Raw genomic sequence first — 11069 nt, forward strand, 5'->3', positions numbered from 1 at the left:
GAAGACTGGGTTTAATGTGAATACAACCTTTTCTTGCATAATAAGAGATTCTGGACTTGATCCTAACTTGATGTAAATCGGTGTAGCTTCACTGAAGTCAATGGAATTATACTGATTTACATCAGCTGAGAATCTGGCCCCGATTCTGAATGTCCAGCTCTAACCTACCCTTCTTGAATGTCGGCACAATGTAGTACTGGGGACTCTGTACAGCAACAACAACTAGGGAAGATACAGCTCATTTCTTAAATCTGTGTTTTTTGAATATCAAACCCACTTGAACATTTTGGGGTCTGACGTTCATCAGAAAGATATCGGGTTTGTGCTCCACATAGGGTCGGTCATACTCCACAGAGACTATACTGGCACAGCTATGTCATTAGCCATAACCCCATAGTGTAGACACAACCTACACCAGGGGTCAGCAACCTTTCAGAAGTGGTGTGCCGAGTCTTCATTTATTCACTCTGATTTAAGGTTTTACGTGCCAGTAATACATTTTAACGTTTTAAGAAGGTCTCTTTCTATAAGTCTATTATATAAAACTATTGTTGTATGTAAAGTAAATAAGGTTTTTAAAATGTTTAAGAAGCTTCATTTAAAATTAAATTAAAATGCAGAGCCCCCTGGACCAGTGGCCAGGACCCAGGCAGTGTGAGTGCCACTGAAAATCAACTCGCGTGCCGCCTTTGGCACACGTGCCATAGGTTGCCTACCCTTGGCCTACACTGATTGAAGGGTTTTTTCCACGGAGGTCAATAGATTCATACCACTGTAAAATTGGTGAAAGACATTTTTAGGCCCACAATACCTAGATTCTACAAAGGGCAGCCACTTGGCCAACCTAACTTTTATGGCTCGGGTTTCCTTACAGAAAGAAAACTCTGGGTTTTTTAATTGAATCACCCTTGAAAGTAAACATGGGGTTTAATTTTCAGAAAAATTCAGTTTCCAAAATCAGACTATATATGTAACCCCAAAATATTTCACAAACCTCCAGCTTCATGTGTATTCACCTTCCCAACTAATAACCTAGCAAAGGTGTGGGGGGAACTGCTGTAAAATTTCCATTCAGCTGAAACCTTTCTGGCCTGATTCTGCCCTGATTGAATTGGCCTCAGTGGTTAAACTCTGGATTTACCCCAGTGGTTCCCAGTTATCCAGGTGAAGGAAAAGTGAGGGCCCAGAACCCCAACTTCAATTCCCCACTGTTCTCATGTACTGCAACAGGAATGGCACAACACATGTCAATACAAAGCTGCATTTTGTGGCTTCCCTTCCATGGACCGCACTCCTCCTAACTAGCACTTTACCTTCAATGTACTGCAGCAGAGGTGGGATGTTTACTACCCACATCTCACCCACTGCTGCGTGGATAATGTGGTGCAGGGCCTTCAGTAATTGCAAGGCAGCACATCCATGTCCTTCTCTTTCATAAGGGGATGAGGCTACTACCTGTCAATGAGAGAGAAAGAACAGGCTAAGTTTTGTCAGCACAACACCAGTTTGTTCCTGAAGGAGGGAATAGTTCAGACTCTCTCATTGTGGAGATCGTACAATAGAGTTTTTGCTTCTACTGCAGTGTCTTCCTGAAGAAGCAAGCATTCTAGCTAGTACGAGGATGCAGAACAGTGTGTCTCAGGAGAGGGTGGAGAGAGAGAGAGACCCAATCATACACATTCCTCAGCCTGTCTATAAGCATCTAGCTATAAAACCGATTTTTATAGTTAACTGTCCCACTTCACATTTCGCAGAAAACCTATTTTCATGGTCTACTCACCAGGAGTCGCGCCAGCAGCCCCTGGGGTGTAGGGAGTTTCACTAGGGAAAGAAACAGAATAGCATTAATGATGCCAGGCTTTGCAGAGAGTCCTGCTGATGTTATTCACCTATCCATTTCCAACGTGCCCACCAATGTTGAATACAGCTGATAATAATTTGCATTTCCATAGTGCTTTCAGTCTGAGCATCTCAAAATGCTTTACAAACATGAATGAATTCCGCCTCACAGCACCTCTATGAGGTTGGCATTAATTACTCCTTCATTTCACAAGTGGGGAAGCTGAGAGAGAAAGATCAAGTGATTTCCCCAAGGTCACATCAGAATTTTGGTGGCAAGGCGGGAACAGAACCCACGTTTCCTAGCTCCCTCCCATGGCCATGTTGTAATCACAAGACCATCCCTCATTCATTTTAGCCTCCTGATTGCAGACGAGAGAACTGGAGTAGACTGAATCTGTTCATTTCATAGGGCCTGGAGAGAATACATGAAAGAGTTTCTGTTATAAACCTGGTCCACTGTAGTCGAGGCAAGCAGCTTCTTCTCCTTCCTGCTGCTTTTTCTCAGCCAGTTCCCTAAGGCATCTGCAGAGAGGCTTCAAAGTACCAGTGTACTGAGCTGGCACCACATACTCCAGAAGCCTTGGCCATAACACCTGCAGAGAAGAGCGAGACTGTTCAGTACATAGCTATTTCCATTCCCCCATCTCCAGTATCCTGCTGTCTGAATCCCTCCCTGTCATGTAGCTTCTCCTTTTATTCCTCACTGACCCTTCCCTAACCTATCACCTCATCTCTCTCTCCCCAACATCTCACTCTACCTGTCCGGTGCCCCCGCACTCTGTCTTTTAAATAGACTGCCTAGTTTGGTGAATCCTCTTTCCCTGCATTAGAGCATTATGGAGCTATTTAGATAGCACCATAAACTCACCCAGAACTTTACAGACCTATAGAAGGCACACTTCCAGCCCCAATATCTGTTCAAATCCAGGATCACCAAATCAGAAGTATTCATGGGGGATCTAAGGGGAAGTTGCACTCAGACAGTGGAAAGAATTAAGAGAAGATCTCTGCAACATGATTCCTTCCAGTTAAGTTGCTTTACATCTTTTCTCTAATGTGAACCACTTACTCCATGATGAAGGGGTCACACTATCCCTGACATGAATTTGATATGTTGTTCCTCCATTATGCTGACTGTGCAAAGAGCTTCCTTGTGGAGAGGTACAAGGAACAACGTCCCTATTTCAAGAAGCAGTAGTAACAGGTCACTTACTTGGGTCATTCCACTGACTGAGGTGTCCAGACATTGCAGGATGTCAATGCACAGGGTTTGGATAGTGCTTTCTTCTTGAATAGCCTGGGTGAGAAGTGTTGTACCCTGCTGTGAGATAGCTAATAAGTTCTATAGAGCTAGTAGTAAGACACTGGCTATAGAATCAGTGTCCTTCTCTTACGAAGCCATCTTGAACATTGACCTATGCCTGCTTTTATATTGCACTGGAAGTGCACAAACATCTGAAGGAAAGAGAATAATAGAAACTCCTAACTGGTGGGTCAGATTCCAGGCTTAGGAAAACCCTAAAGTGAAGGGAATGATTCACTGAACACAAAAGAGTTTCCCCAACAGCGTTAAGTTTTTTTAAATTTGAAAAACTGTTTCATCTTTTTATCTTTGAGGAAAAACATTCAGCCTCTGCCCAGTGGAAATAAATATGCAGAACCAGGGGGATCCACTCTGTTTGTTCTGATGCCCCAACCAGCTTGGGTCATTCTGTGTGTAGTGAGTGTGATTCTATCAACAACTTACTGTAAAGTTGAACTGTTTATGTTAATACATATCATGGATCCAGTCATGGAGCACAAAGTGTCTGGAGCCCCTGGCTGTGTCCATGGATAGAAATACGGATTGAAGATATTTTTAAACTAGTACATGTAGAGTAGAGTATGTAGTGAGGGAAATATGCAGCAAGCTTTTCCAGGCTCCTGACAGTCTGGGATGCAGCCTGCATAACCTCGGTGTTTTGCTGATAGTTTAGGTATGCTTCAACAGCCACAGAATTGGGCATCATTATGTTCTCTGGAGAGTCTATTGAAAACAAAAAGATGTGCTTCCTTGTACAAGAACATTTCACTGAAAAATGGTGTTTTCAGAAGTTTCAATGTCTCATCAGAGGTTTGAGTAACCTCGATAACTCTGTTAGATGTAATTACCCAGTGTGAGATTCTGATCTCTGTTACACTAGTATAAATCCAGAGTAACGCCACTAAAGTCAGTGGAGTTACCTTGACTTTACACCAATATAACTGATCAGATTCTGTCTCTAATCATTCAGTCCAGCTGTCCCTGAGTCAAAACTCCCACGGAAGGCAAGGGGAGCAATCAGCATGCAAGAATGGTAGGACCGAGTCCTACGTGTTAAGAACTCTCCTTACCAGTTTGCTGGTGGACACACTGAACTCGTGGAAAACATATGCTACCATATCCCATTCTGCACAATTCTCCACACTTCCTGAACTGAGCAGCCTCCTGATGAAATGAAGAACTGCCTTCCTCACCTGCAAGGGTAGAGATTACACACAAAAGAGTTATTGTTATCCCTTCTGCCTGAAATAGGAGATAGGATATGAGAGTCCTTATGCTTTTGAGTTTATCTCCTTAGATTATAAACATGGCTACATTTAACCCAGGCAGGAGAATGACATGCCTTCTCTAGTCTGCAGTCTCTCCTCTGGATCTGAATGAAAGCTCCACCCAGATATCCATTCATCCCATATCATTGAAAAAAATTGAAATATTTCACTGCTCCACACACAATCTTACCTTAGCATTCTGATCACTGAGAGTGGATTTCACTGCCTTCACAATCAGAAACTTTTTAACTTTTGTCTCGGGCACTGAAAGATAAGGAGAGGTGTACAGTACTTCTTTGTTCCACTCACTCACTTTCCACATTGGAATTAATCCTGGATTTCAAAGGGCCCTATTTAAGAATAGTACCGAGCTTCTCTCATCTACAGAATCAGTGGGAAAAACATAGGACCAGACTCTGGTCTCAGTTACACCAGTGTAAATCTAAAGTAATTCCACTTCTATAATGAGTGCCATCATACTACCATGATGGAAATCTTATAAAAGCGTTAGATAGACTGAGGTCATTGAAGTTAATCTGTGTTTACACCAGTATAATAGAACTCAGAATCTATAGTGTATAATACTGACGAATATCGAGTCAGGAGTCCTATTTTATTTGTATCTGATTATTGTTAACATGCATTAGCCCCAAGTTAACTTCTGTATTTGAAGTTGAAAAATATCTTGGGCTACATTCAGCACTTAGTTGAACCTGTTGATTTCTGGGTGGCCATAGGGGGGTAATTTAGGGCAGCATTTGGTCCCTTAGTGGAGATCCAAACCACTGGTGACTGTGTGTTATAGAGACTCTGTGCCCCATTTGCAGAGGCGATGAGTCTGTTACAGCCCTGCCGTGCCTACAAAGCCTTGGTTCTTTAGCTCAATCTATAGTAGCTCATGCTTTTAGCTCTGGATCAGGGCCGGCTTTAGGCCGATTCCCCCGATTCTCCTGAATCGGGCCCCGTGCCTAAGACGGCCTCGCACCCCATGCCTAACAGGGCCCCGTGCCCAGTGGCCTTTTTAATTTTTACTCACCCAGTGGCGCTCCGGGTCTTTGACGGCACTTCAGCAGCGGATACTTCACTCCCTCCGGCTCTTCGGCGGCACGTGAAGGACCCGCCGCTGAATTGCTGCCGAAGACCCGGAGCGAGTGAAGGACCCGCTGCCAAAGACTCGGAGCGCCGCCCGGTGAGTACAAGCCCCACAAATCAGACCCCGCACTTCCTAAAGCCGGCCCTGCTCTGGCGGTCCCCAACTCAACCCTCAGCATGTCGGCCAAGAGGGCAGCTGGCACAGTTGCTCCTGTGTTACTTACAGTCGGCACCAACAATAGCACTGAGCAGATTCAAAGAGGCCACACGAACAGCCTCATTCTCAATCTCCAGCTGCGAGTGCAGAAATGCTATCAGATCATCAGGAGAAGAACGGGCTGCAAGGGAACAAATCACGTCCTCACTGACAACAGAACTCTTATTCTTACCATACCTGACAAAGGAAGTTACAAGGAAACCACTGTGCAACTCAGAGTCTCTTCCCCTTACCTAGCAGAACTACACAATCCAACAACTCTGCGTGATTTTCCGTGCTGAGCGGCTTAGCTTGAGAACAGATCTGTGGGAAGAAGGGAAATGGTCAAAGAAAAACTAATCAGAAGCAATTGAAAAGAAAAGGTTCAATTAATTTCTAAGCTTCCACTTCCTACTTGTCCAAATAGAGGTCTGAACCCCAGGTAGATGGTACTGAATGCACAGCAAGAATCAAACACAATGACCAATACATTCGATAAGAGAAGCTAAAGGGTTTTGAGCAGCAGAGCTGATCGAATCAAGACACAGCCACAGTTTTTACTATACAACTCTGACTCCCCTGATAATCAGCTTACGGTGAAATTGCTTTACAAACTGAGCTGGATATTAGCTAAGAAAATGAGACCGCTACCTGCTTACTCTTGAGCCTGCAGAAATCAGTAAGGCATGAGGAGGTCCCCAGGCTCTGCACTATCATTCGATAGATTTTTATTGTTAATATGCTTCAGATCTGCTGTGCCTAAGCTCAAGGGATCCAAGCAAAACCACCCCTCACCTGGTTGTGCAGAGCACTGCAGATGGCTTGAAACTTCTCTTTAGGTAGAGGGATCTTATATTCAAAAGAGACCTCCAAGAGCTGGCTCAGACTCTGCAACAGAGGGTGAAAGTCAGATGGTGGCACACACAGGAGCAATATGAGTGACTGAAGCAGCTTCAGGAGATTCCTAGATTCCAAGGCTGGAACGGATTATTGCCATCATCTAGTCTGACCTCCGGTACAACACAGGCCATAGACCTTGCCCAGAATAATTCCCAGAGCAGAGCTTTTAGAAAAACATCCCAATCTCAATTTAAAAACTGTCAGTGAGGGAGAATCCACCTCGGCCCTTGGTAAATGGTTCTAATGGTTAATTATCTCACCATTAAAAATGTACGCCGTATTTCCAGTCTGAATGTGTCTCGCTTCAGTTTCTAGCCATTGGATCAAGTTACACCTTTCTCTGCTCAACTGAAGAGCCCATTATAAAACATGAATCCCTCACGTAAGATATTATAGACTGTCATTAAGTCACCCTGTCACAGGATAGGTCCACCCAGTCAGGTTGGTACCAGGTTGTGGAGGAACTGAAGTAGATCTGGGGCGGCCCAACTGGCCTAGTCTCCCTAGCCACCGCAGCAGTCCTGGCTCCTAGGGCAGCGTAGCCTAATGGTCAGGATCAGGGCAGCAGCCCTTCGGTGAGGGTCCATGGCCCAACAGCACAAGTCACTAGGGCTGCCCTTCTGGGTGTGGCAGTGCGGCCTAGTGGCCAGAGTCAATGGAACCGCCCTTGGCCGCAGGGCAATGCGGCCTAGTGGCCAGAGTCAATAGAACCACCTTTTGCAGCAAGGAAGTGTTGCCTAGGTCAGCCCTTCTCCACTGGCTCCTACCTATTCCACAGGTCCCAGCCCAGGGCCCTGTCTTGCCGCAGGGGTATCTGCCTCCAACTCAGCTGGGATCCTTCCCAAACATGCCAAGTCAAAGCCCGGTACCTCAACTGGATCAATGCTTAGTCCACCTAGGCTACTTCCCACCCATTCTTCAGCAGCTGGTAGTCTCAGGGATTCTGTGGTCTCTCCTCCATCTCTGGCACTGGGTGGCTGGGGGTTGGTTGCAGCCACAGCCTGGCTGGCCTCTGAATCCTGGAGCACTGGCAGTCTCTCTGCAGGAGTCTGCAATGCACCTCTGCTCCCTTCAGCAGTCATCTCAGCCTGAGCTGAGCGGCTCTTTCATATCCTGGTTCCAGCTGAAGCATGCCCAGCAGAGATGAGGGGGCATGGCCTCCTCGGCCCACAAAGTATGATTAACCCCTGCTGAACCAATGCGGGGTAGGTAAACCCCATCACGCACCCTTTTACTGTCTGTTTGTTAAACTAAATAGATTTAGTTCCTTGATTCTACCACTGGAAGGCATGTTTTCTAATCCTTTAATCACTGTGGCTCTTCTGTCAATATCCTCTCCAATTTATCAACACCCTTTTTGAATTGTGGGCACTAGAACAGGACACAGTATTCCAACGGTAGTCACACAAGTGCCAGATTTAGAGGTAAAATAATCACTGTACTCCTACTTGAGATTCCCCTTTTTATGCATCCCAGCTTTAGCTTTTTTGGCCACAGCATGAGTTCGTGTTCAGCTGATTATTCATCATGACCCGCAAAATCTTTTTCAGAGTCACTGCTTCCCAGAACAGCATCCCCCAGCATGTTACGTATGGCCTAAATTCTTTGTGCCTAGATGGAGACATTTACATTCAGCCGTATTTAAATGCACGTTTGTTTGTTTGCGCCCAGTTTACCAAGTGATCTAGATCACGCTGAATCAGTGAGCTGTCCTCTCCATTCTTTACCACTCCCCAATTTTTATCTCATCTGCCAACTTTATCAGTGATGATTTTATGTCCTCTGCCAGCTGATTGATAAAAAACGTGAAAATCTAATTCCTTCCTGCAGCTAAACACTTTTCTCCTTTGCTGCTTGAAGCTTCCAGAATGTCTCTGATGCCATCTACATATTTTACTATGTTTAAGCAGTTGTGTAGTGCTCTGATGCTATCAAACAAGTCCATGATGCGTTGGTTCCCTCCAAATCATGGGTATTTCAACCCCAAAAGTGACCACATACTCTATACCAGAAAGCTTCAACCAACAGAGATGGTGAGTAAATATCACTACCGAGAGGTTATAGCTGTCTCATGACTTCATTTACAACTGTGTAGCCCCACTGAAGACAGAATATGGCCCATTACTTCTTGCTCATGTGGTACTGAGTTGGATGAAATAGAGAGACGAGGGGAGTGAGACAATATCTTTAATTAGGTTATCTCACCCACCTTCTCGCTCTAATATCTTGGGACCAACATGGCTACAACAGCACTGCATAGAACGGTAGATGAAATAGACAGGCAATGCTTTTATATCGATCTAGTTATATAAGCCAAAGCAATCACCCTCCTTAGTATTAATTTTCAACCACTGATAGTTGGTTTGGTATTGACCAGAGACAACATATGGCAGCCCCTGCTGTGAGGAGTTTATGATCTAAAAGAGAGACACAGAGTTGACAGGATGTACTGGGAAATCACAAGGAGGGAGTATCTTGTTGGGGAGTGGGGCAGGTGTTCTGTTTTTTATCTCCTTATCATCCTCCCCAAGAAACAGAGGATGCTTTTCATAAGAGGCATTTACCTACAAATCTTGTTGCCTGGGTCACCATGTGCATAAACCCAGAGCTCGTGTGAATATTTATTATCTAACAAGTCACTGTCTAAACCAGGAAACCCCACTGGCAGCAAATTCTTCATGCAGTTCATACATGCACACGCATAGACAGTTACCTTAATGAGGGGTACCTCACCTTGGTGACGTGAAAAACATCAATGTCCTCCTTATATTGCTCAAGGAGCCATGAGATCAGTTCAAATATCCGATCGTGATGCTCCTCTTTGTGTAGCAAGAGGCTCATCATGGGACCAAGGGCTTTGATGATGGCCTGCTTGAGCTGCATAGATGAGACACAGAATTTATGTTCCTAAGAATTCATTCAATATCATCCAATGGGCACACCTTTTCTACTTCTAATGAGTGCAATTTCCCTTGTTCCACTGTAGGAACGGCCCTATCTCTATATTTCCTGGTAAAGAACCGGGATTCGTAGGGTTGGTTTCAGGATTATATTCTAATGCACTTCACAACTATACCAGGTAAAATATTCCCCAGATTAGTAGGCATTCTCAGCCAACTCAAAACTGCTGTAATTCCACTGGAGCTGAATGGACTTATACCAGGAATTAATTTAGCCCACTATCCCGTGTTCATCTGCACATTAGGTGCCTAAAACTAGAAGCTATGTACACTGTGTACAGACAGAATTTCCATGATGTGGTGACATTATAAATATATGGGGTTTAGATGTTTTACATGACACTCTGTTCCATCCAAAAGGACCTACCATTAAATGCCATCATCACAGAAAGTGACAGATACATAGAATTTAACATTACAATTTCTGCTAAAGATTTAGAAAGCCGGCAATTCTCACCTCCAGATCCTCACATTGCAGCCAGTTGCTGGTCACATGGCAATAGAATGGAAGAATTGTATCGAAGAATCGCAATGCACCCATGCTGGGGAATGTGCTCTTATCCCAGCTAGTCAAATATAGATTTATTGCCCTTGACCATTTTTCCAGAACTGTATGGAAGGAAAGAAGACAGGCAATGTGAAAAAGACATATTAGTAATGAGGAGAAGTTGCTTTATCAGTGAACTCACCCAGGCTAAAGTTTACTACAATTCCATGGCAGCTACTGCTTAGTTCAGGACTAGACGCTGAAATCCCATATCAATTTTGAGCTATTTCTCTTCCCCCCATTCCATGTCTTGTTTCTGAAAAGGCTTTTAAATTTGCATCTCTCAATCTTTTTTCAATTACCATCATTTGAAGACAAATTTTTTCTCCCTTCCTTGTTACCTCTTAATTAGAGCTGGTTGAAAAAGCAGTTTAAATTAAATTAAAAATCTTTACTGATAGGTTTTTTTTCTTCAAAATTGCAAAGTATAAAAATCATTGATATTTTTCAAAAATCAAAAAAATTCAGCCACCTCTTTAGCTGCTCCAAAACACTGGACGCACACTTCCTGATCAAAATTCTCATTGACATTTTTCAGGTTTGTTTTTCATCAAATTTGGAAAGAAAAATTATGGAAAATATAATTAAAAATTAAAATATTTCAACCAGCTCTCCTCTGAATGACTCGCGTCCTCTGCAGTTATTGTTTATTTAACCCTTACACTGTATGATTTCATCTTGAGTTATAGTTTGTCTGAAAGATGTTCAGTGCCCCTAACATCCATTGGCTTTACTGGGCTTTGAAGGTATTGGGGAGCACTTTGCCCTAAAAGTAGATGTATCTAGTGTCCTTGCTAAGAAGAATTAGGGCCCAATCCTGTTCTCTATGAAGTTGATGGCAAAATTCCCATTTACCTCAAAGGCACAGGATTAACCCCTTACTGAGCATCACCTGAAAAGCAAAGGAAGAGAGAAGTGGAGAGGAAGAGAAGATAGAGAAAGAGGGTGAAAGGAGATGATG

The 11069-nt window shown here is 43.9% G+C and overlaps 1 protein-coding gene across 1 annotated transcript; it reads right to left on the reverse strand.

Annotated features, from left to right (window-relative positions):
• Positions 1–1313: 1313 nt before the first annotated feature.
• Positions 1314–10160, reverse strand: LOC135980116 (maestro heat-like repeat-containing protein family member 2B; the record flags this gene model as incomplete). Its single annotated transcript, XM_065580179.1, has 11 exons — positions 10019–10160; positions 9335–9478; positions 6497–6589; positions 5956–6025; positions 5730–5843; positions 4604–4677; positions 4216–4338; positions 3056–3139; positions 2291–2435; positions 1781–1821; positions 1314–1455 (listed from the first exon to the last, which is right to left on the reverse strand). Coding segments are annotated over exons 1-11 (1114 nt in total), but the record flags the coding sequence as incomplete, so codon positions are not given.
• Between the last annotated feature and the right edge of the window lie 909 nt (positions 10161–11069).

This window comes from Chrysemys picta, unplaced genomic scaffold, assembly GCF_011386835.1.
Source record: "Chrysemys picta bellii isolate R12L10 unplaced genomic scaffold, ASM1138683v2 scaf1880, whole genome shotgun sequence".
Taxonomy (NCBI): Eukaryota; Metazoa; Chordata; order Testudines; family Emydidae; genus Chrysemys; species Chrysemys picta.